Source organism: Falco peregrinus, chromosome 2, assembly GCF_023634155.1.
Source record: "Falco peregrinus isolate bFalPer1 chromosome 2, bFalPer1.pri, whole genome shotgun sequence".
In the NCBI taxonomy this organism is placed as follows: Eukaryota; Metazoa; Chordata; class Aves; order Falconiformes; family Falconidae; genus Falco; species Falco peregrinus.
The window spans coordinates 99,053,165-99,077,681 of NC_073722.1; the positions used below are offsets into that span (position 1 = coordinate 99,053,165).

The 24,517-nt window shown below is 51.5% G+C and overlaps 1 protein-coding gene across 1 annotated transcript in view; it reads left to right on the forward strand.

The window, feature by feature from the left end:
• The first annotated feature begins 7,262 nt into the window (after positions 1–7,262).
• The window catches only part of MN1 (MN1 proto-oncogene, transcriptional regulator), a 41,297-nt gene continuing 24,042 nt past the window's right edge, over positions 7,263–24,517 (forward strand). The window contains 2 exon segments of the mRNA XM_055796684.1: positions 7,263–10,404; positions 10,406–11,163. Coding sequence (XP_055652659.1) covers positions 7,721–10,404; positions 10,406–11,163 — 3,442 coding nt within the window. The 5' untranslated portion in view covers positions 7,263–7,720.

Genomic DNA, 24,517 nt, shown 5'->3' on the forward strand with positions numbered 1-24,517 from the left:
TGTGGCGGGGAGCCAGGGGGGGGTTGGTGCTTCGAGTCCTTGCGGGGGAGGTGGTGGCTGGCGCAGGGGTACCCCGGGGCTACTGCGTGTGCCACTCGTCAGTAATTCCTGTCAAAAAGGCAAATAACGCCTTACCTGGCGTGGATGGAATCCAGCCCCGTGCGAAGGCCCAGGAGGAGCTGGGATCCCTGTCCAGGGGGTGTCAGGGCATCTCCCCACAGCCACAGACCCCCTCAGCCCGCTGCCTGCCCTGCCGTGCTGCCCACCGAGAGCCCGCTGCATTGGCACGGCTCTTCACCCTGCGCCTGGGCAGAGGCACTGGGGGGTTTAACCTGGACAAAACAGGACGACAAGCCAAGGCTCACCATCGCGAGTCATTCTGTGAAATCTCGTGGAGTAGCGTGATAAACAATAGATACAGGAGGGTCTACTTGCCGGTGGCTTTGCATTCTGGGCACCACGTTCTCAAGTGTTCCTCTTGCCCGCAGCTTGCTCCTCAGCCGAGGCTGGGCGGTTCAGTGGGCGTTAGGTGACAGTGAAAAGTGGGGATGCTCCACTGTGGGTCCCCGTGGGAGGTTCTCCGGGAGACACCAATCTGGTCCACGCTAGGTGAGTTCTGCAAAACAGCGACATCTGAAACTGCATCTGACAGCCCCAGCTGCTCCCCCAGCGCGGTCCTGCTCTGCCTGGGCAGGAGGACACTGTCATGCGAGTGACAGAAGGGAAGGACTTGCAAAGGCAACGTGTAAAATGCCACGGGATTTTGGGATGTAAAAAGGAAGTGCTAAGGTGAACGCTCTCATGAAGTTAACACTTGGGGAAAATGAAGTCATCAGGACTTTACAAAACAGCCTCTGCTTCTCTGCTTTCACAATAGCACAATTTGTAAGACGATGAAAAATGAATTAATTTTAGTGGTTTGCTGGCATCACCCACAGTGAGCTAGACTTTCCAGATGCTCAAAGATCATTCCTGCTCCACCAAGCTTACATAAATTCCCACCTGGTTTAAGTTTAAGAAAACAACAGAACAAAGTCGATCATGCAAACTCCATCATAAAATACTGAGGAGAGTTAAATACCGATTATCCGTATAGAGAGGTACTATTTTTTATTTATGTTTCACTGAGTTATTTTAGGAAATATAAAACTTCTAGTGTTCCTGCAGCCAAACTAATTATTTTGTGCTATACATGTGATCTAATTTCTTTTTTCTGCCCACTGCAACCAAGTGTGTAACCCTACGGTGTGTGTTTTAGAGATGGGAATTTGAAGGGGGGAAAAAAAGCCCACAAGGTACATATACTGTAGTACAATCGTCATACATGGGGAAATTTGCTTTAGTGTTTCCTAGTGGTTTTACTAACTGTAATCTCAATTTTGTAAAATTTTAGCACTAGCCTGTTTCTTAATGATCTAAATTGGAAAAATCTAAATGTGTCCAGCATGTACACCCAAGTGCCCCATGTGCTGTAAAGGTTTTCACCTAAATGACATAAATGGGACCTAATATACTCGATGTAAAAAAAGCTGTTTGCAGCAATGGAAAAACATACCAATATTGTGAAAATACCATGATCCATACTGATCTGCCTGAAGAATCAAACAGGGAAAATACACAGCTTAAGGTTGCAGAGATGCAAAGAAACTAAACCAACCTTGCAGAGAAAACAAACGGGAAAATCCTTCTGAAGGGCTGAGTTCTGAAATTGCTGTCGGCTCCGCAGGAAACGACTGGAACAGTTTTAGTCCCTTAACTCTTATTATTCAGTTATGCATTTTTTAAAATGGGAAGCAGTCAAGTGTCTGAAGGAATTTGGTTCAAACTTTCCAGAAAACAACATGGTTGGCAAAACTAAGCATAAAATATTCACATCAGTGAGGCAAACTTTTCAGAAACTGAATGCAAAGCAGGTTTTACAGACGAAATTGTCTTTAATCTCAATTACTAAATAGTCACCTCCAGCCATTCAAGCAGGGAAGGACACAAAGCAACAGAGGAGGCTGGACTCCCGGACAGGTTTCCACCTTTCAGTGCACTCCCCAGTGCCTCCCAGCTCTGGAGGCCAGCAAGGTGGCTGCCCCTGAGCAAACCCCCCCCGGAGCCGCCAGACCCCCGTGTGACACAGCCCTTTGCCCGCTGCAGGCACAGCCTGTGCCACACAGGGCCCAGGGAGCCCCTGCCGGGGAAGAGCACTGCCGTACCCAAAACTCGGCCGTTTTTGGGAACTAAAGCAAGTGCACACAAGTAAACATCGTCTCCTCTGCAGGAATGCCTGTCCTCGTGCTGCTGCTCCGCCTTCGCCATGCTGTCACGCTCATCTCATTATTTCATATATTTCCCCCCCGAGTTGGTCCAGTCACCATGTTTGCTATAACTTTGAGAGAGAGGAGATGCAATAGTTTCCCTAACTTGCAGACAGAAATGTTGAAAACCTTTCTGATAATGTCAGCCACCAGGCGCAGAGACCTGCCCTTCAAAATATTCAAAGTCTTTTCATTGAATATCCCTGCTAGGAGCAGCAAACACTGCCAAGAAACAGCTATCGGCTTTTTTTGCAAAGTAACTGTTGGGAGCCCATGCTCTAAAGACAGGAGTCATCACTTTGGCTGGTACACAACGTGTAGCAGCAACCAAATGCTTTTTTGTATTGTTCCAGATGGCTGCACTACCAAACACTGCACAGGCTATTTGGTAGCTAAAATTTATATACACCTGAAGCCTGACATATGAATGAAAAAGTATCCTTACAGAGCTGGGGGTATAAACACCACCGAAAGTAAGCTGTGGTTTTGCTCCATGGAAGGCTTTAAAAGGCTTGTCGCTAATGGCTAGCCGGGCTGAAGTTTTGCTAGCATATGGGCTTGTTTTGTACAGTTTATGTGGTGGTTTCTTCGTTAGATTCTCAGTGGTAATGAGCCCACACAGTTGATTGCTGCAGGGAGAAAAAAATCATTCTGAATAGGTTTGCTGAATAATTATGAACTGAGCTGAACTCTTACATTTGCTTACTAATTGTATGGTTCGTGATGTTTTATGTATGATGCATTCATTTTGTTAAAAAGGAATTATTTTATTTTTTTTTTTTTGCTGAGCAGCAACTTTTCTCAGTGCAAGTTAAACTGGCACAGTGGAAAGAACTGAATTCAAGTCTGATGAATTGATGTTGTTTGAATTATTTTTTTAAAAAAACTCAGCCCCACCATTTGGTGTTCAGAGCTTGCAGTATGAAACCCCAAATTGTGCTATTGTCTTGAAAGTCGAAATAAATGAATCCCCTCAACTTTGGATTTGGCAGGAGTGATTACTATTGTTAATTTAGAATATAATCCCCTGCAGCTACAACTATTTAAATAATGCCTTTCCCTGCTTCCCCCAAGATGACCAAAGACTGAAAGTAAAAATATATTTTGTAAAATACACTTTTCAGTACTCGGTACAATTTGAGAGAGGCTCCCTTCTACTCGGCTGGGTGACTGTGACCCGTTGCGACCAAAGTGCTCCCGATGGTGCTGGTCACGGTCCAGGGGCAGCCTCCGGCCAGTGCTCCCCAACACTGGGAAGCCAGGAGGTGCACGGCAGGTTGCCAGCCCCAGGGCGCCTTTAGCCAGAACATGTTCCAAGTTAGAAAGCAGGGTTAAGCCGCCTTCTGACATTTAACAAACAGTGAAGGTTTACACCACGGGCCTGTAGAACGCTGCAGCTAGTATAGGACCTTGCCATTTTAATCACTGTTTTTACTGTCAAAATATTTAGGTTGATACTATCTCCATATTTGCCATCGGCCAGTTATATGCCGCTGCTGAGCTGCAGCTGGATCTGGGCAGCGCTGCCGGTGAATTACTGTGCCGAAACCTCCAGCCTGGGAATTTGCTCCGGGCAGTCGGTGTTGCCTGGGCTGGCAGTGGAGGAGCAGAAGAGCCTTTGGGTGAAGCAGCCCGGGAAAGTCACTAGCAGCTGCTTGGAGAACCCAGAGGCCAGCCTCGCCGCTGGCCCTGGCAGGGACACCTGCAGCTCTGGCCACTGGGCACAGACCAGGAAGGAGGAGAGAGGAGGATCAACACTTGCCTGGAAGCATTTAAGCTGGTCAGCCCACGGCCCAAGGAAGTCTCTGTCCTAAGTGTATCCTCCTTCTCAGCATCGTTCTGCTCTTCAGGTAGACCATGCTTGCTCCACTTGAGGAACAAACCGAGTCTGAATTGCCTAGAAAATGCAAAGTCAATCTTCTAAATGAGTAAAAATCTGTCTTTTCTGAAGCATTGGGTGTCTTCCATGGAAGGCAGCATTACAGGAGGTATCTATGAAAGGCACAACTCCCGGCCTTAGGAAAGAGCTGCGTTTGCAGAGAGGCCTGAGGTCCTTTTACATCACTAGAAATAATTCTTCCCAGCAGAATTCTAGTCACCTTACATGAGCGACTTTCTTCCACACCACTTGTGATACACCTCTCATGGCACCCGCTGTGCGGAGCGATCAGACTGTTTCCCCAGAGAAACACCTGTACATAAACATGACAATGAAGCCATGATAAAAAGGGTCAACTGCAAATGAAATCCACCATGATTACAACAGTAATTCCCTCCAATAATACTCCAGACAGATATATTGTCCACCTGGCACGTAGTACTTTACATACGAAGTATCTTTTTAGGCCACTGTAGAGCAGACACACCAAAAGGAAAGAAAAAAAAGGGTTCTAGCTGTAGTAAAAGTGGTGTTACTCCTCTGAGGTAGACGCTCTGCTTGCCGATCTGTCCCAGCAAGAGCTGACCACGTTCCTTGCCCATGTTAAAGACTGACCAGCCGGAGAGCCTCAGCCCCACTGGGCAATTCTGTACTGGCAGGACATGCAGTAAAACGCCAATGTTGTTTTGGCTTGCAATGCTTTTACTTGTTCTGTTGCAGTTTTTTGACTGGCACTCTTAAAATATAATCCAGCTTTTTTTGTGGTTTTTTTTTTTTTTATATAATCCAGATTTAAATCAGATGCCATTTTGGCTGGTGAAATACCAGCTAATAAGCGAATGCTAGTTTACACAACTAATTATTACCATTTTGAGGCAGTAACAAATTAAAGTGAAGAGCCCAGTGCACTCCACGTATGTACATGGGGTGAGCAGAGGTACTGCCATGCTGTGCCGTGCCGTGCCGTGCTGTGCTGTTCCTTCGAGCCCTGCAGGCTCAGCCTTGGCAGCCACAGCCCAGCGCTGGGCAGGCCTGCTGCTCTCACTGCTGAGACACCACCTCCTTGGGAGCAAAAGCCAAAGCACGTTAATGCCGCTCCTGCAAGGAACAAACTTCAGAACGATCCGCTGTGTGACAGAGACATCGCTTCCGCACTAATAGATGTATCTCCTCAACAAAAGCATCCCCCTTTTCCCAAGTTCGGGAAGCAGTGCTATGTCTGCCGTGGGCTTTGTGTCCGGCATGTGCCTGCCTTGCTGCTGCCGAAGCCCACCTGGGCGCAGGGCATGCGTGCCCCACACCTAACACGCTGCTGGCAGCACGTCTCACAGCCCGGCGTGTGTGCAGGTGGAAGGAGGCCTGGTGGGCACACAGTGGGCACGCAGTGGGCATGTGGTGGGCACACGGTGGGCACACGGTGGGCAGGCTTCCTGGAGCTCAGTGCAGTGAAGGTCCCCATGCGCTTCAGAAGCCAGTTTCTCTGCTGGGCTAGGATCTGGCTCCCACGAAAGCCAGAAAGCTGTTCTGAGCATGGGAAGAGGGGCTTGGGGGGGGGGGGTGGGGTGTGTGTGTGTGTGTGTGTGTGAGCCATTGGGATGCCCCCGGCTACGTTAAACGCTGCCCCAAGGGACAGGTGCTGCCCTCCGGGGATGCCGCCGCTCTGCGCCCACCGGCAGGCCTCGGGGGCTGTCCCCAGCACACACACCCCCCACCCCCACCCCCCCCCACCCCCAGCCCCGAGCGGCCCCGGTGGAGAGCGGGCCGGGCGGTCACCGGGCCGTACCCCGGGGCGCTGGGCCGCCCGACGAGCGCGGCAGGACAGGCCGGGGAGGGTGGAGGGGCCGATGCCCCGAGGCGGTCCCCGCCGGGGCCCTGCCCCGTCCCTCCTGGCCGCCGTCGGGGGGCCCGGGGGCGCGGCTGCCTGCCAGCCAGGAGGGGGGGGGCGGCCGGGCGGCGGCGGGGGGGGGCGGGCGCCAGGGGGCGCTGTGCCCGTTCGCAAGAGCCGGCTCCGACGGCGCGCACGCAGGCGCAGAGGGTGCGCGGCGGCAGCGGCGGGAGCCCCGGTCCCGGGCGGGACCCTGCCCTGCCCGGAGGGGGGGGCTCCTGCCCTGCCCTGACCCGGGGGGCTGCGGAGCCGCTGTGGGCCCGGCCCGCTGCCGCTCTGCGGGGCCACAAGGGTGCAGGGGCCGGCGGCTCCCTACCCCCACACCCCGCCGCCGTGGGCGCCGTTCCCGAGCCCCCCCCCCCCCCCCCCCCCCCCCCTATTCCTTTGTGCCGCTGCCGGGCCGCGCGCACTTCATTTGCTGCCCCGGTGCCAGCCCCGCACCCCGCGCCCCCCCCGTCACTTGGCTAAGTAATAATTTCCATGTCCAATTCCATTTCTTCTCCAGTTCTGAAATCTCCAAGCCATCAGCAAGGAGGATAGTTCACATGAAAACTAATTACACAAAATCAATATTTAATCACAGCGCAGCATCCTGATCCTGCAGAAAAAAAATCCCTTTAAAACTCTCCTGCCATATACAAATACTTCTCGGCCGCTTATTTATAGGTCTCATTTTTTTGGTGGGAGTCATGTTCATTTTGATTTTTTTTAAACCATCGACACGTGCGAGCCGCCGGCACCCGGAGCGCCGCCCGCCCGAGGGGTGCCCTGCCCCGCGGGGGGGCCGGCCGCTGCCGGCCCCGCTCCCGGTAACGGCCGGGCGCAGGCGGGTGTCCCGCTCCCCCCCACATAGCCCGCGGCTCCGGCTGCCCGCCCGGGCGGGCCCGACGGGGCGCGCCGCTCGGCCCCCGCCGCCGGCCTCCTCTGGCCGGGACGGCGGTACCGCTCCGTACCCAGCCCGCGGCCGCCGGGCGGTGTCCCCCGGGCGGTGTCCCCCGGGCGGGCGGCGCGGGGAGCCCCCCCGGCCGTTGCCAGCCGCGCGGCGGGGCCGGGCCGCCAGCACCCCGGGGCTGCGCGCAGGGGCCGCGGGGAGCGGCGCGGCGGGAGGGCGGGCGGGGCGGCGGAGCCACCTTAACGGCGAGCCCCGCCCCGGGCCGCGCGGCGCTCATTGGCGCAGCCCCGATGGCTGAAATTCATCGCTGAAATGCAAAACTTGTTGCTGCTCCGCCAGCGCCGGGTGAGAGCGAGGGAGCGCGCCGGGGAGCGCGGCGCAGCCCTCCCAGCGCCCGCACGCAGCGCCGGCCCCCGCCGCCCGCACCGGCCCCGCCGCCCCGCCGCCGCCGGAGCCCTGCGAGCCGCGGGCAGCGCACGGCGGGCCGGCGATGCGGCGCGCAGCTCCCGGGCGCCGGAGCCTATGAGCGGCGGCGCGCCGCCCCGTCGGCTCTCGGGCAACGCAGCGCGGCCGGTGCCGGGCGGCAGCGAGCGGCGAGCCGCCGCCGGGGTGAGAGCGGGCGGGCGGCCGGTGGCAGCGGCGCGGCGGCGCGGCAGGATGTGAGCGGGGGCGGCCGAGCGGGGCGGCGGGGGACGCGGGACGGCGGAGCGGAGCGGCGCGGCGCGGCGCGGCCATGCCCTTCTGAGGAGCCGCGCAGGATGTTCGGGCTGGAGCAGTTCGAGCCGCAGAGCAGCGGCCGGAGCGGCGGGCAGGCGGAGCGGGGCTTCGGCCAGCCCGGACTGAGCATGAGCGCGCACTTCAAGGCGCCGGCCTTCCCCGGCGGCGGCCCGGCGGCGGCGGCGGTGGACCCGGCCCTGGGCGCGCTGGGCGAGCCGCCCCTCCTGGGCATGAACATGAGCCTGGCCGGGGACGCCTACGGCTTCCCGGGCCGCGGCCCCGCCGAGCTGCACGGCGGCGGCATGCAGCCCCCGGTGCACGGCTTCTTCGGCGGGCAGCAGCCGCACGGCGGCCACGGCGGCGCCCACCACCCCCACCAGCACCCCCCGCACTTCGGCGGCAACTTCGGGCCCGACCCCGGCGCCTCCTGCGTGCACGGCGGCCGGCTCCTGGGCTACAGCGGCGCGCTGGGCGGGCAGACGGCGTTCGCCGACGGCTACGAGCACATGGCCGAGAGCCAGGGCGGCGAGGGCTTCGGGCAGCAGCGCCCCGGGAACCTGCCCGACTTCCAGCACCACAGCGCCGGCGCCTCCAGCCACGCCGTGCCGGCGCCCTGCCTGCCCCTCGACCAGTCCCCCAACCGCGCCGCCTCCTTCCACGGGCTGCCGGCGGCCGGCTCCTCCGAGCCCCACGGCCTGGAGCAGCGGCGGCTGCCCGCACAGGGTGGCGTGGACTCGCTGGAATACAGTTACCCCGGCGACGGCCCCGCCGGCCACTTCGAGCTGCCCGTCTTCTCCCCGTCGGAGCCCGAGGGGCAGCTGCCGCACTACGGCGGCGGGCGGCAGGTGCCAGCGGGCGGCAGCTTCGCGGGGGCGCCTGCCCTGCCCCGAGCGCCGGGCATGGCCGTGGCCAAGGCGCACCCGCCACAGCAGCACGGCGTCTTCTTTGAGCGCTTCGGGGGGGCGCGGAAGATGTCGGCCGGCCTGGAACCAGGGGCCAGCGCCAGGCACCCGCTGATGCAGCAGCAGCAGCAGCCACCGCCGCCGCAACCGCCGCAGCAGCCGCCGGGCTTGCTGGCCAGACAGAACTCCTGCCCGCCAGCCATCCCTAGGCAACAGCAAACAGAAGCCAACGCTCCCAACCCCAACCTGCAGGACAATGGGCCCATAATGCAGAACCAGCATGCACAGTTTGAATACCCTATTCACAGACTGGAGAACAGGAATATGCATCCCTACACCGACCCCGTGTTTAATATGCAGCACCCTCCTCCGCAACAGCCACCAAATCAAAGACTGCAGCACTTCGATGCCCCCTACGTGAGCGTCGCCAAGAGGCCGCGGTTCGACTTCCCTGGCAACCCCGGCGTCGAGCGCTGCGCCTCCTGGGGCAGCGGCATGCACGGCCCCACCATGGAGAGCCACCTCTCCCCGACGGCCTACTCTGGCCTGCCGGGCGAGTTCACCCCACCGGCGCCCGAGGCCTTTGGGGGGCCGTTGCCACATGGCGGCCCCGAGCACCCGGCGCTGGCGCAGCGCCAGAACGCAGCCCTGGTGATGAAGCAGATGGCCTCCCGCAGCCAGCAACGCCTGCGGCCGCCCAGCCTGCAGCAGCTGGGGCACCATGGTGAGGTGGGCCCGCCCGGCGGCCTACCCCCGCCTGCCTTTGAGCGGGAGGCTGGTGGCAGCAGCCGCGGCTTCGACGCACCGGCGCCGCATCTGGCCCCTGACAGCGCCTGGTTTGCGGGGCCGCCACCGCCCGGGGAGCTGCTGCCGCGGCGCATGGCGGCGCCAGGGCTGCCGGCCGAGGCGGCCCCCCACGAGCTGGGCCTGCAGCCGGGCGGCACCGCCGTGCTCTTCCGGCCGGGTGCTGGAGGGCTAGGGCTGCAGGAGCCGCTGCGGATGGCGGGCGAGGGGCCGGCGCAGGCTCTGCCCTCGCCGGGTGTCCACCCGCCATTTGCGCCCGCCATGGGTGGCCTCTCACAGCTGCAGTCGCCGGGCGGTGGTGTGGCGCTGCCCAGCGCCCCCGCTGAGCGCCGCGGCCCCGCCGACTTTGCCGCCCAGCCCAGTTTCCCCTTTGCGGCGGCAGCGCGGCAGCCAACGGCCCATGGGGCCGCACCTGCCCTCAGCGCCTCGCCGGGCGCCTATCCGCCACCCCCGCCTGAGTTCCCGCCACCACCGCCGCCGCGGCCCGCCGCCAGCAAGCTGGGCGCCCTCTCGCTGGGCTCCTTCAGCAAGCCGGCCAGCAAGGACAACGTCTTCGGGCAGAGCTGCCTGGCCGCCCTCTCCACTGCCTGCCAGAACATGATCGCCAGCCTGGGTGCCCCCAACCTCAACGTCACCTTCAACAAGAAGAGCCCAGCCGAGGCCAAGCGCAAGCTCAGCCAGGCTGAGCCCGACCCACCGCCACCCGCCGCCCCAGACTACTTTCCGGCAGGGCCGCCGGCAGGCGGGGGCGGCGCGGGCAAGGCGTCGGGTGCTGCCCCGCTGCTGCCTGCCGAGAGCAGCCTCTCGCCCGGCTACGCGCTGGAGCCGGCGGCCGGTGGCGAGGGGAAGGCGGGCGGCGGGCGGGGGCGGGGCCGCCGGAAACGGGACAGCGGGCACGTCAGCCCCGGCACCTTCTTCGAGAAGTTCTCGGCCACGGAGGGCGGCGGGGCCGGTGTCAGCCCGGGGCAGCCGGCAGTGCCGGCGGTGGCGGGGGGGCCCACCGGGGGCTCCGGGTGCGGAGCGTGGTGGGGGCACCCCGCATGACAAGCCCCTGACCTCACCCTCCTGGGGCAAGGGTGGTGAGCTGCTGCTGGGGGAGCAGCCCGACCTGATGTCCTCCCTGGACAGCGGCATCCAGAGCGTGACCAAGTCGGATGGCAGCTCCCCGCACGTGGACTTTCCCGACGAGGTCAGCACCAGCTACGGCAACGAGGACGAGGTGTCCTCCAGCTCCGACAACGCCGCCTCCAAGCCCACCCGCAGCCCGTTGCTGAGCGGCTCGCCCAAGCTGCCCCGCGGGGAGCACGCACTTCTCAACGGACAGAAGCCCCTGGCCCTCAGCCTCCTCAGTACGTCTACCTCGACCCCTGACAGCTATGGGCTCAGCACCACGGCAGGCGCCCACCCCGGCACCCCAAGCATGGAGCAGGTGCGGACCCCCACGAGCACCTCGGCCCAGGACGAGATCCACCCCCTGGAGATCCTGCAGGCGCAGATCCAGCTGCAGCGGCAGCAGTTCAGCATCTCGGAAGATCAGCCCTTGGGGCTGAAGAGCAAGAAGGGGGAGTGCGCGGGGCAGAACGGGGACAGCGACCTGGGCAGCTGCTGCTCGGAGGGTGTCAAGGGCGCCATGAGCACCATCGACCTGGACTCCCTGATGGCGGAGCACAACTCCACCTGGTACCTGCCTGGTGAGAAGGCCCTGATGGAGGGGCAGGAGGAGGACAAGGCCATGGCGCCCTGGGAGAAGCCCAAGCCTCCGAACCCCAGCAAAGAAGGTATTGGTTGTCCCGCGCGGGTGCTGGCCCCTGGGGGAGGGCGTGGGGGGCTGCCTGGGGAAGGGGCAGCGGTGGGGCTGCAGCACCGGGATGCTGGGCATACGCCAGCCCCAGGCCCGCTCCATCCCCGGTGGGGACCTCGGCAGATGCTGGGAACGGGCTGTGGGATGCTGGCTGGCTCTGCCGGGTGGCCAGTGGCAGGGACGAAGTGCCCGCTGCCCGACCGGCCCGGGTGACGGCTGGACTGCCAGCCCCGTCCCCATCACACCTGGGGAGCGGCCCCCCGAGGGCTGCGGCGGCCACGGCTCGGGGGGCTCGCGGGGTGCTGAGCAGAGGGGCTCCCGGCAGAGCCCCGGCTGTGATGATGGGCCTGGGGTGTTGTGGAGGGGGCCACAGAGGGTGGTGCTGTGGAAGGGGCTCCCCGCGGGGCATAGGGTGCTGAGGAGGGGGCTCCCGCAGAGCCCTGCTGGGCACGGAGTGCTGAGGAGGGGGCTCTCGCAGAGCCCCGTGCTGGCTGAACCTTCCAGCCTTTTCTCCCAAAGTGATTTTCCTAAACCGTGAACACAGGCGTTTGTTTGCGGTGCTGTCCCTCCGCTTCCAGGTATTTCCCCGCTTGCAATAAGAGCCTGCCAGCAGCGCAATACTGGACTGAAAAGCTCTTGAGATTTTTTTTTTTTTTTCTTTAATAGAAAGGCAATTTAAAATAAAGCTCTGGGTCTGCTGGTGTAAAACTTGCTTAGTTGACAGATGTTTAATTTCAACATTAGTTGTAATTTTTGGTCCTTCCCTGTGTCCAGAGGGCACCATTATTCCCCAAGCTCAGGGAAAAAATATTTTAATGGAAAGCCCTCTATTATAAACGCTGTTTAAGATAAAGATGATTATACCTTCAATTGGTTTCTATTTTCTCTTATCAAAGCCATATTTTACAAACTGCCTGATGGTGTGCGTGAATATTACAATAGATGCACGTGCGTGTACCTGCTGTATGAATGCTCGCAGGCAATTTTTTGATGTGCTCTAAGTGCACGTGCGTAATTTACGCAATATAACCTCATTATTTGTGCCTAGGAAAGTTGATGTTTTGCTACTGCTGGTGTAGTTTGAAATTGTTTTCATTACGTTTGGTGGTTGCAGAGTGACTTTTTACAGTCTTCCACATTTAGTAATTTTGCTGAGAAAGGTGTTAGGAAAATCAAAAGGGAGATGGTTTGAAAACTGGGCAATTTCCTACCCCCAGTTCTGGTTGGCTTTCCAGCTTTGGGTTTCTGAAGCGTGAATCCTAGCCCCCATGGTTTGTCTCTTTGTTCATGTTTAATGCCCAGCGCAGGAGACTCATTTCAAGCGGGAGTGTTTAGCATGCACAGCAGACTCTAGGAAGCCCATCAGCATTCTCCATGCTTCACCCAGGCAAGGACATAAATTGGTTTGTTTGGGGCCCTTCTTTTCCATTTTTAAATGGAGTTGCACACAGCATCCTTCCTGGCCCCTTCTCTTTTATTGTTTCTTGTACACAACATCTAGATCTGACTGGATCAATAGCTAGTTAGCACAAATCACAGTTCCTGTCACTTCTACCTTGGCAGACTCACACACATATATATGTTCTCTCACAACACACGCACACACACACACACGTACCACCACCACCCCCCGTTATGTGTGCACTCTCACACACGCATACAGACATGCAGATCTCAACACCATGCGCTATTTAGAATTAGATTTTAAGAGTAACTTACTCCATAGATCTTAATTTCATGGGTTTAAAAAAAAAAAAAAGTCCTCAGCAGGGATTTAATCTTGAGCAGCACATTTATTAAAAGCATAATCTGGCTTAAAATTACGTATATTTTGTGTATATGTGTCATATGGAGCAATGCTTGCTTTAATGTCCTTTAAGCACTCCTACGTTCACTTTGATCACCGCTATACTTAGTAACATCTAGTGAAATAAGTAATTGCTTTCTGGTTGCGATAACCACAATGTTGCTGTTGAAACAGTTCATCACTTGGAAGGAAAACCATTTAATCAGTGTTCCTATATAAGGATATGTTTTAGTATTTCGGAGGCTTAACATAAAATAGCAAAGCAGTTTTACAACAATGCATAGAGGCACTCGTTTTGTTTCACACTTTAGTCACTTGAAGGATTTGAATGGGCTGGTTCTTCAGATGAGGAAATTCATACAGACCAGTGGAGAATTTACTTTAACTGTTGTTGGAAGTGGTAAAGATACAATAGGTGAAACAAAACAGGCTGTTCTCCTCGGTTAGTAGAAATGATTTAGCTTTCCATTGGCATACCCCCGAGTGTTTGAGACTGTGTTTAAGAAAAGGCTTTATTTATCCAGCGAGTGAGATTTTAAACCTTTTTGGTCGGCTGGGATTTGCATTCGTGGTGTCTGTTCCAGCAGTTCCCTGGTGTATGCGTGCAGGCTGAACGCGCAGCCTTCAGACAGCACTCCTCCAAATTTCAAGCGGTTCCTAAACGCGCTGCAGTTCTGCGCTGGGGGAGTGCTCACCATTTCACATTACTGTGCTGTATTGTTAAGGGTGAGATTAGTCGTTAGACCCCAGTTCCCTCACCAACACATAGGCATTGTTGGTGGGCTTCTTAATTACACCTGCCGTGGTGGGAGGGAAGGCGTTCGGTGATTTATTCCTATTGTGGCACTGCCGCGATCCGCATCGGCTGCTCAGCGGGTCCGGGGCAGGATGGAGGAGGGGGTGGCGGGTGTCAGAGGGCAGGTTGCCCCTCAGCAGAGTGCTGGGCACGGCAGCTGCCTTCCCGCTGCTCCTCCTGCGCCAGGGACCGCAGGCTCCAGCTTTGCTGCCGGCCGTGGAGGGCAGCTTGGGAACGGATAGGCTCCCCAAAACGCAACAGAATTGGGAACTTTTCAAATACTCTGTTAATGCTGGGATTACTGGGTGAAACAACTTGTTTGAGTTGTTTTAACGGCTGGTCGGATTCCTCAAGACTTACTGCTTTTTTTTTTGCTTTTTTTTTTTCTCATAATGCCATAAAAATGATTTGCTAGTATCTAGCAATCTGTGTGAGCTGTGAATTTTAAAGGTAGATGGGAGCAGATAATGTTGTTTCAGACACCTGAGCTGTAGGTGCCCGTGTAACAAGTACACACCTACATCCTTTGGTGATAGCCTTTACGAGTTCTGTGCATGTGTTTGCATTTTGTTTCTGAATTTAACATTGTCAGGGCTGGCTGGATGTTGATCTTCGCTGAAATGTGATTTTCCATAAGGAGTATTCTCCAATACATCATTTCTTGTGCTACCATGTTTGATGTGAAGTGGGTGATGGTTTGGTGTGTCGTGTTCCCCCCCAAATGCTTTCTAGAATTTCATATTTTCCTCTGCCGTGCAGCTAGAGCTGGGAGTGAGGTATAATAATACTGAGTCTGGAGAGGTCGTGTTGACTTCCAGCACCGCGGCCCTAGCTAACAAAGAATAACCAGATCAAATTCACTTTAAAACGCAGGGCCAGTTCGGTGGGGTTTTGCTTTGCCTGGTTTGACTGAACCGGGACGATTTCCCTTTCAGTGAAATGTTGATTAGTATTCTCTAGAAACCCAGTAATTAAGTGCTGGTGGGGTTTTGTTTTAGTTTTTAATTGAAATTGTGAAGGTCCCACGCTGCAGATGTCAGGTGAAGGCATCAATATGTAACCTAGAACTGTGCGAGCGTTGATTGGAAAAACTGAGAATATATTCAGCTGCTCGGTGGCCGCTGGACTCGTCCGTCCGCGCTGGTGGGCACATGCAGTGCAGCACGGTTAGTTTTCATCTTTGAGTTTTTGTTAATATTTCATCGTAACACTGAACCTATCATTTGAATGAGCCAGCAGGCCAGAACTCTTGACGAAGCAGTACGTAACATCGGTAAATGACTACCAAATAACATTAACAAAGGTCAAATTTGGTCCAGATGCAGCTGGGAGCCTTTGTTTTCTTTCTCTTCCTCGTATGTTCTGCTGCGTGCTTTTATTTTAAATACTGCTGAATTCTTTTGGAGGCTTTACCAAGGGACTAGGTTTGTTTACCGAGACCGAGTTTGTCAGACCTCTGGTGAGGCATTTCAAACAATATCACTGAAGGCAGTATGTGATTCGGAACAGGTTTGCGCTGTAGTAAGGGCTGCTGGAAATGAGTTCAGTGACGAAGCTCAGCGCACTTTGCAGCCATGGATCTGTGATTCCCGGTGCTGCTTTGTTTGCTTGAAAGGGCTGTTTAAACTTACACGAGGTATTTTAACAGTTAGTGGGAAAAAATGCTGTTGCCTTTGCCAAGAAGTTATGCGATATACTCCACAGATATGAAATACACATCTTTAATAAATGATCTGGATTAGCATGCAGATTTATGAGGGAGGAATGCTCCTGTTGCGTATCGCAGGAGAGAGTTCAGTGGGCATTAGGTTTGGGTTTAATATGATCCTTTAAACTCTTCCGACCTGTTAAAAAAAAATATAATTACTGAGAAGTTGCCCCTGCTTGGCTTGGCTTCATGTAAATTACAGTGACACTCTATTGTTTACTTTGACCGACTATAATTTTTAGTATTTTCTACTAGAAAATAGTCCTGTTTAGAAATGTTTTCCTTTGTTTTATAAACGTCCTGCAGCAGTGTGTTTGTAGACCTTTGTGGCAAATACTAGAGAAGGCAAGGGGCAGAGCTTTCAGTAGTGTTTGATGCTGCTGCTATAATGCACTAAGATGTTGAATGCAGAAAGTGTGTGAATTTATTGGCATTTCAGTAACTACCATAGTCCCTCTGTTTGCCTTCGCATCCACTCGTCTGTCTGTCTGTCTTAATTTTTGATCTTTACATTTACCTGTTCCGCTCATTTTAGCAGAGAGTCTAGCTGTATTCAAGTTAATGCAGATCACAAATTTGGTTTGCATCGTGATGCTTGCTTTTGTGAATGTCACGGCCCATTTTATAACGGCATGTTTAGTTGTGAGGTAAGTTTTAACTGGGTTGTTTTGTACATGCGTGCTGTGAGAGAGTGCATGAGACAGACTTTGGGGGATATATTTCTTGAAACTGGTATGTGAATGTGCTTCAGATCTTTACATGTGATGTAAAAGGAAATGAATTAGACTTAATATATGAGCTTAGATGACAGCATAGATTTATTCTGATCTGTGATGTATTACACCATGTCTGCTCTTAATTTTTAATGTGCAATACCTGTTTTTTTTACCAATGACCTAGTGGAATGCTCTGCCATAGAACTGCAAATAATTTTTTCCTAAAAAACATTATTAACCCACAGTACCTACAGACACAGTTTATTGTTAGTTGTATAGAGCAAAGGATAAGGCATTAAACAAAAGTCTGACCTGAAAATATGTGGGCTGCTTTTTATTTGTAACAGCTGACTCCCAGCTTCCGCAATGTTCTGTACCAGGGAGAGGTTTTGGTACAGCAAAATCTCTTTATGTGACCATATAAAATTTTAGTACTAGACAAATTACTGTACAGTTTTAGTCTGTGGTTTCTTGTGTATTTCTATTAAAGACAAGTGAGAGTAGAGTATCCACAAAAAGTGTAAAGCCAGCTCTGAAATGAATCTTCAGGTGGCCTAACACATAGGCTTTTTGAATGCTACATTTACTGAAATACCATAAACAGTTTTAATTACATATTTCCTAGAACACATTGAGGATATTAAATGAGACCGGTCCAGTTGTGGCTAGTGGGACCCATCCCTGATTTATCACTAGCATGAAATAGATCGTCCTTAACATGTTTTAGGCTGGAGCGCTTTGTACGCAGGCGGCACGGGTAATGCAGGCGGCACGGATAGCGGGCGTTGGGCGCCGGGCTCTGCCTGCCCAGCACGGCCGCTTGCTGTCAGACCCCTCACTGACAAATCTTAAGTCCTTGAAAAGAACAATTTTGCACCCGTAAAGACACGCTTATGGTTTGCAGGACATTTTCAAGATTGATGTGGTGTTTATTTAAATACAGAATTATCCTTGTTTCATTTGTTCGAGGGATGTTTTTAAAAGGAGAGCTTCCATTAATGAGGTATATTTAGAACGGGGCTTGCTTGTGCACTTCCTCAGCACCGGTTCTTGGGTGAGGGACGCAGGGCAGGGAACCCCCTATGGAAATTAAATAGGTGAGGCTGTGGAATCTTCCAGGAAATTTAAGGTCTGCTCTGGCTTTTCTGGTCTTGGTTCGATTTCTCAACTTTGAAAATGTAAATCTGAATTTTTGCTATTCTGTAGATAGAGCCAGTTTGCACATAGTGATGACACGACTAGCTTTTGTAAAGGTACTGACATTCTTTGTAGTTAGCTGCTTTTCCTTTGCAAATACTTTTGTGTAGGTGCAGTTAAAACATTATGAAATATTAGAAGTCTTTTTTAGTGCAAACATTTTTTTAAAGCTTTTTTTTTTACAAATTTAAATTATTTTGTGGATTATGTGCCAGTGTTCCAAAGTGAAATGCCTTTTAAATTTAAAGCTGAGAATTGAACAGCTGGAGGTCTAATCCATTAATTTTTACAAGCTGACTTTCTTAATACTTCAAAGAGAACGTTTTAGATGATACTGCTTTGCTACCCCCCTCATCAGAACCCCTCTTCTGCCCGCCCCCCCCCCCGGCAATGCCCTCTCTTCTAAGTCTTCATGTTCTGCTCATCTCCTGGCAAATGACAAAACCATATGTATGCAGTGAATGCATTTTCCTTAGTTGATGTAATAAGTTGTAAGCCTTGATGCTCTAAAGATGTCCTCTCCTAGCATTGCACTTTTTATCTATATGCTGATGCAAAAATACTGAGGTTGCTGTTTTTCTAGTAGTCTTCTCCCCCATACTTGAGTTATTTTTTGTAATGGTGCAAGCGTATTCGTAAGAGTATTTGTGTTCAGCAGCCACGTATCCTGGGCTTGTGCCCTTTCAAGCCACCTGACTCAAAGCTAGGTGCATCCCTTTCCCAGAGGGCTGGGTCTGACCCATGCTGGCCATTTTTAAATAAAGTTTTTTTCCAAGTTTTGTCTGGCCCCTGTTAGACAGTAACTGTTTAATCACATCTTATGATTTCACTCCCCAGGATGCACATACGTATCAGTCAGGGGAAGCTCCTGAGAATGAACTGTTTCTTGTCTGCTTATTTAGCTTCTGCTGGGAGCCTTTAGTTGTGCAGTTTATGTCTGTTTATTTTAAATTTTAGGAAATCTGTTTGTGTCTGTTTAGTATGTGAACGTAACAACACAGTGCATGACATTGTGCTGTCTCAATTTTTATTAGCTTTTAAGATTTGTCTAAAGAAGCTTTTTTTTGGTTTGGTAAGCAGAAATCTGGTTATGTTTAAGTGCTGCTTTGATAGTTGGGGGTTGGATTTTGGGGTTTTTTTTACATTAAAATAAATACAGTTTATTTGAGTTTAAACACAAACAACACATGCATGAGCTCGAAGGGCTGCGCCGGCTGCAGTGTTGTGGCAGGGGCAGCGCTGCAGCCGCGCTCTCATGGCCACTTTGCCTGAACTTCTGGATATTTGTATGTGCTCCCCCCCTCCCCCTGGCTTGGAGCATTTAAAAAGCGAGATGAGGCAACTGAGTTGCTACCTTTTTTTGTTTTAACTCTCTTACCTTCAGTTCTGACTGCTGGGCCTTTAGGACGTGATACTCTTGATCACAGAAAAGCCTGTAATCAGTCAGTAGTTGGGAGACAGCGGGTTTTTTTGTGGTAAAATGTATATTTGCGGAGTTAAGTCTGCATTTAATTAATTTTGTGAATTAGTATTCACAAAATATTAGAAAGAATTTGTATTGCTAATAGAAAGATCATCCTGAGGCTGAGGAAGCACAGTTAATTGAAAAAGCAGCCATTTGTAAAGTGAAGAAAATTTTAAAACATTTCATACCCTAATTAAGAATATACTCCCGATTTAAAATTGGGAATATTAATTCGCTTTGTGAAGCAAATACACTAAAAAACCCTGGAAACAGTCATATCCTTCCTTCCTCCTCTTAATCTTCTCCCAAAATGCAGTTTAAGAGGAAAGGCATGACTTTTTTTTTTTTTTTTTAAATGTAGCCTGAAACCATTTTGCTAGAAAGATGTAAATTGATCTATTAACATAGGAAATGAAGGCTGGACTGGGGTTATTATCTGGTCAGAATTTTAGGATCTCTTTCCTAGAAAAATCTTCAACTAATATTTTTTTGGGGGGGTGGGTATAGTCTTCTTCTATAATGACATTTTAAAGCCTTTTGGTTTTGGGTGAGAGAAGTCACGGAAAGCAGAGGATGCTGTAGATGAAGGCTGTCGAAGAGACGCAGATGTGAGTGCATTGCAAGCAGGGCCGGTCCCTGGGGATCAGGACCGAGTGTTCCCTCCCATCCGCTGCTGGAGGTGATGCTCGATTGTCTGGTGAAACAGGCGGAGAGGGAGCGTCTGCCTGAGTGTTCCAGTCTCCTGGCTAGATGGCACAGTTGGTCAAGTCATTACCATTGCACTTACGGATACTTGGGTTTATGTTTGATTTAGAATGCAGTGGAGTCCATATTCAGGTCTCACTCTATTATTATTTTTATTATTTAAGATCATATTTATTGCACCATAAATTGACACGGTGCTTTAGAAACCTGGGAGATGTTCCCACTGCTAAAAGATTAACCGTCCAAATGAGATAAAACAGGCGTCGTTTGGCCACGCAGCTGTTTTACCGGGGATGGGTAAGCTGGCAGCCGCGTGGCCCAATGACCGCAGTGCCACCGTGGCTGTGGCAGAAGATGCTGGCGGGGTGCGCGATGGGGTCGCGCGCCGGTGGAGCCGGAGGGACCCTGGGGATGAGTCTCGGCGCTTGGGTGCCCGACAAAGGCTGGCATGCTGGGACTGAACGGTGCTGGAATGGAGCGTGCAGCTGGGGGCCCAGCTGCGGTGCTTGGGAAATGTGTGTAGGCATGGGGAATGAAGAGCTGAGAGCGTCTCGTCCCACTTGGTAATCTCATTTCTGCACAGTTTACTTCTTCCTCTGGTGTGTTTGGTGGGGATGGTGCAGCCATACTGCCCTCCCTGCTGCAGCATTTCTCCTCTCCTGGAAAAAAACCCTCAAACCCTCCGTTACGGCACTTCTGACCTAGTATGTGAGTGAATTTCTAAATGAATTTCTTAGACTGAGCAACAGGAAAAGAAACCAAAATGATGTGGAAATAGTTTGATGTGAGATGCGTCAGGTATCTGGGGGTGGAGGCATCACCATGGGTGGGATTCTCCTCTCCTCTGGGTGAGGGGGATCCTGCCCGGCCAGGACCCGACCCCGAGGTTGGAGCTCTCCGGTACGGCACAGCGCTCCGGGATCACCTAAACCTAGGGTGGTACTGACGGAGCGTTGCTAGAAACAGGGCATCCCTTAGGCCCGTAAGGCAGTCAGGTAACTTTTTGCATCTGATGTTACAGGTATTTTTGATCTGACTCGCTTGTTTTGGTATTTTTTTTAGTGCCAAAATGTTAGGCTGAAAAACTTCTTTTGCCTGGTCTGAAGCATAGCCCAAATTTCAGACCAAATGCCAGTTTTAAAAGCAAGAAAGTAATAAATGTCCCTGTTGCTTGTATTCTACAACAACAACAACAACAAAAAAGGAATTCCCCAGTAATCATAATAAAAATTACCACAATCTATGAGACAATAATTCTGAAACACTTTAAAAATAGTGTTACCATTCAGAGTGCAAAGCAGCTGGTATTTTATGATGGAACAGATTTTATTGTTACTGGATATAGGGTCAAACACTTGCAACGCATTCTTGATTTAAACAAACCAAAAACACAAGTGCTTTTCTGAAGATAAAATCAGTGTGATTTTCATCCACCCCCCCCACCCCCCCTGGATGCTGTAGTTCCCTTCTCTACCTCTAAATATAGGCACATGCTGTTCTTTTTATGCTGGGAGAAACAGCTAGCATCCCAACTCCCTGTGCTCTCTCCACTACGCTGTCGTTCTAGAGGCAGAGGAAAAAATAGGACTGTCTCAAAGTATAATTAAAATCTCGTATGAGCTATTTTAAGATAGGCAGATCACCAAAAAAAAGAGAGAATACCAAAGCATTTCTTCATTCCGGTACTTTTTAATTATTATTATTATTTGCTGTCGATAGGAAGTTTTGTACCATCGTCTGTTAATATGTTGTAGCTGTCTGCAAAATGGGGACGAGTGGCGATGGCTCTGGAACTGCTGGGGGACGGGGCAGCGGCCGCAGAAGCCACAGGGAGCCTGGGAGTGGCCTCAGTTATGTGGGTTATCTTTACTTCCAGACTTCGTGCATGCAAAGTAATATTCTATATTACATGATAAAGTGATTTGTCATGTAGATGAATCAAGTTAGTGTACTGCGTCCTGATTTTACTTACTTCAGCTGGGGTGCTTACAGGAATTGCAGAAACAAATTTGCTGCTGGCAGCTGCAGGGCTCCTGGATGCTGCGGGCTCCCTGGGGCTGCCGCCCTGGTGCGGGTGCTGCCGCCCTGGTGCGGGTGTTGCCGCCGTGATGCGGGTGCTGCCGCCCTGGTGTGGGTGCTGCCGCCGTGATGCAGGTGCTGCCGCCGTGAGGCGGTGCTGCTGCCCTGGTGTGGGTGCTGCCACCGTGATGTGGGTGCTGCTGCTGTAATGTGGGTGCTGCCACCCTGGCTCAGTGGATGCCTGGCTGCTGGGGTGGCCCAGGAGCCTGCCTGCGGTGGGCTGACAAACACCACTTGGGAAAGGTGGGGTATTTAACAAAGCAATGGAGTTTTACTCCAAATAATTGTCCAAATCCATTCGTATTTGGTGTAGCTTTTTCTCTAGAGTGGTTTGCGCCAATGGTGCTGAAACATTTCAGTTACAGAGAAGAATAAAAACTCTCTTCCTTTCAGACAAGTGTGAGCTTCAGGAGCTGGAGAAGCATGCAGTTGGAGAGATTGTGATACAATTACATTTTTATGTCTACCTATTAAGCATAATGAAGGGTTGGTTGCTGGCCTTAAATTTGGAAAGAGCTTACAGTAAAGCTTAAAACAGAAGTATATTCCTGTAATTACTGCTTTGCAGTGAGGAGTATGGCTAGGTAAAGGGAATAAAAACTATTCATTGTCCAATTGTATTTCCATAACTGCTGCACTTTTAAACATCTGTTTTGAAAGATAAAATTTTCTGTTATACTAATTTTTGGAAGTAAGCTAATAAGCCAACATGGGAGGGGTAAAAAAAAAAAAAAAAGAGGTGAAGAATGTCAAAAGAACAATGCTTAGAAAACACACAGCTTTAACTTCTTTTGTGAGCCCTGCTACATTATTTGGAGAATCAGTCGATTTGTTTATTAAGCACAAGGCCAGTGTACTGTTTTGGTTTGTGTTTACTTGAGTTTGAGATATGTGGTGATGAAATCAAGACTTTAAAAAGCTTTGAATTTCATGTTTGCTTTTATTTGTGCTAGACTAGGTGAACCCAGTAACACATGGTTCAGTCAGTTCCAAGTTTGCTTTTGCTTTTACTTGACTTCATTCTCATTGCCTGATGGCAGTATATCAGGCAAACTTGGATCACAGCATCAATTGTTTGAAATTATTGTTTAGATTATGTTCAGTTTCAAATGGTGTGAAACTATTTGTAGTGAGAAATGAGCATTTGTTTATGATGATAAAAATAGTTTTTCATAGCCTACATTTTTTTTCATTGTATGTAATAGCAACTGTTACAGCTCAGAATATCTGTGTGTTTTTTCAAAGTGGTAACGGCGGCACCGTTGTGCTCTTTGTGTGCGTTTGGGACTGTGGACTACACTGAAGAGGAGCTGTTTCTGCTTCACGCCAGGAAGAAGAGGGGAAAAGACCAAACCTTTTCTTGCCCCTTAGGGGAAAAAAAACAACCACCTAAACCACCTCCTTTTCCTCTTGGTCTCAAAAATTTGGCTTATATCTTTAAGGTGGAGGGTTTTTTCCTTTCCTTTTCCTACCACCTTTTAAGATGTGCTGTACTGGCCTTTCTCTTCCTTTTTGTGGAGCTTCTCTTGGAATCTGTTTTAAGGGGTTATATTTGAAATGTTCTGCCTTCTACCGTGGTCTGGCCCGAATAGAAATGTGAAAAGTTCCCATTACTGAGCTGTAAAAGAATACTGTAAATGGGTTATGCAGGAAAAACCATTTAGATAAAAATGCAATTTTCCCGTCTGCATACACTGCTAAGAATTAATGGCACATTCTTCCTAAATGGGTACTTCTATATTATATTTTCACCTTAATGAAATTCTTTCCAAAACAGGAGTGTTTCATTTAAAATTTTTGAGCAAAATTGATCTGTCTTTATCCTCTGTGCTCCCCCCACTTTAGTTAAATCTCACTGGAACGACTACTGAGGGCTCTCTGCGTACTTTACAGAAAATAGATGTTGGGCTTAAAGGTCAGCATCCCGGTTGGCTCTGCATCCCTTTGCAGGGCGCACGTCATGGGGCTGCTCTTACCCCTGTGGCTTCATGTCTGGATTTGTGCTTTCTGATGGGGTGGTACGTGGTGAGCGTGCCAGCTGTGCTCTTCCTGGCTCTGCTACTTGGCGTGTGGCCACCAGGTGATGGAGACATGAATAAGTCACCTAGCAGGTCATTTTTTGTCAGAAATACTCCAAAAAGGAGAGTGGTCAAGCCTATCGTGGCCTTTGCCAGCGTCACCCCAGCATGCGTTTGTTGCACACCTGGAGCAGAGGCCAGTCCCAGCCAACAGAAACCCAAAACATGTATTCATGCTTTTTAATGGTTTCCGTTTCATTAAAGGGTTTTAATGTAACAGTGAGAACAGAACTGTACTGTAGGAATAGGGCTAATAGAAAGATTCCTGCTTTAAGCAGCTATTTACTTTTGAGTTGCAGTGGGGAAAATGCTTTTATTAAATAAATTGTTTGGTGTTTTCATAGTGTTAGCAAAATGGTTCCCACATATAAGCAATACTCGTAACAATGGAGACACGGATATTAGTTGTTGCAACTCAGAGTCTCCATTTGCAAAATAAAAATTACTTCAGCAGTAATGCTGAGCAGCCTTTTGCATCGCTTTTGTGACAGATTACTCTTCAAGGGACTCTGTGCTTGGAATATCCCCCAAAACATGAAATACAGGAAAAATGTAAGGCCTTTTCTCAAAGCAGTTCTGGTGCCTGTAGAAGCTACTCTGGAGCTCTTCTCTGTAATACTCTCTTTTTTGGACACCTTAGTTGAACTCAAAATCTGGCTGGGCTATTGCAGGCATCCTGCATCAGGGTTTTAGTGGCTTTTTTACCCAGCTGTTGCTTCCCTGCCTGCGTTCAATGGGTCTGCTCCTGCACAGCTGTGTGAGTGTGGTCAGTGGGGGTAC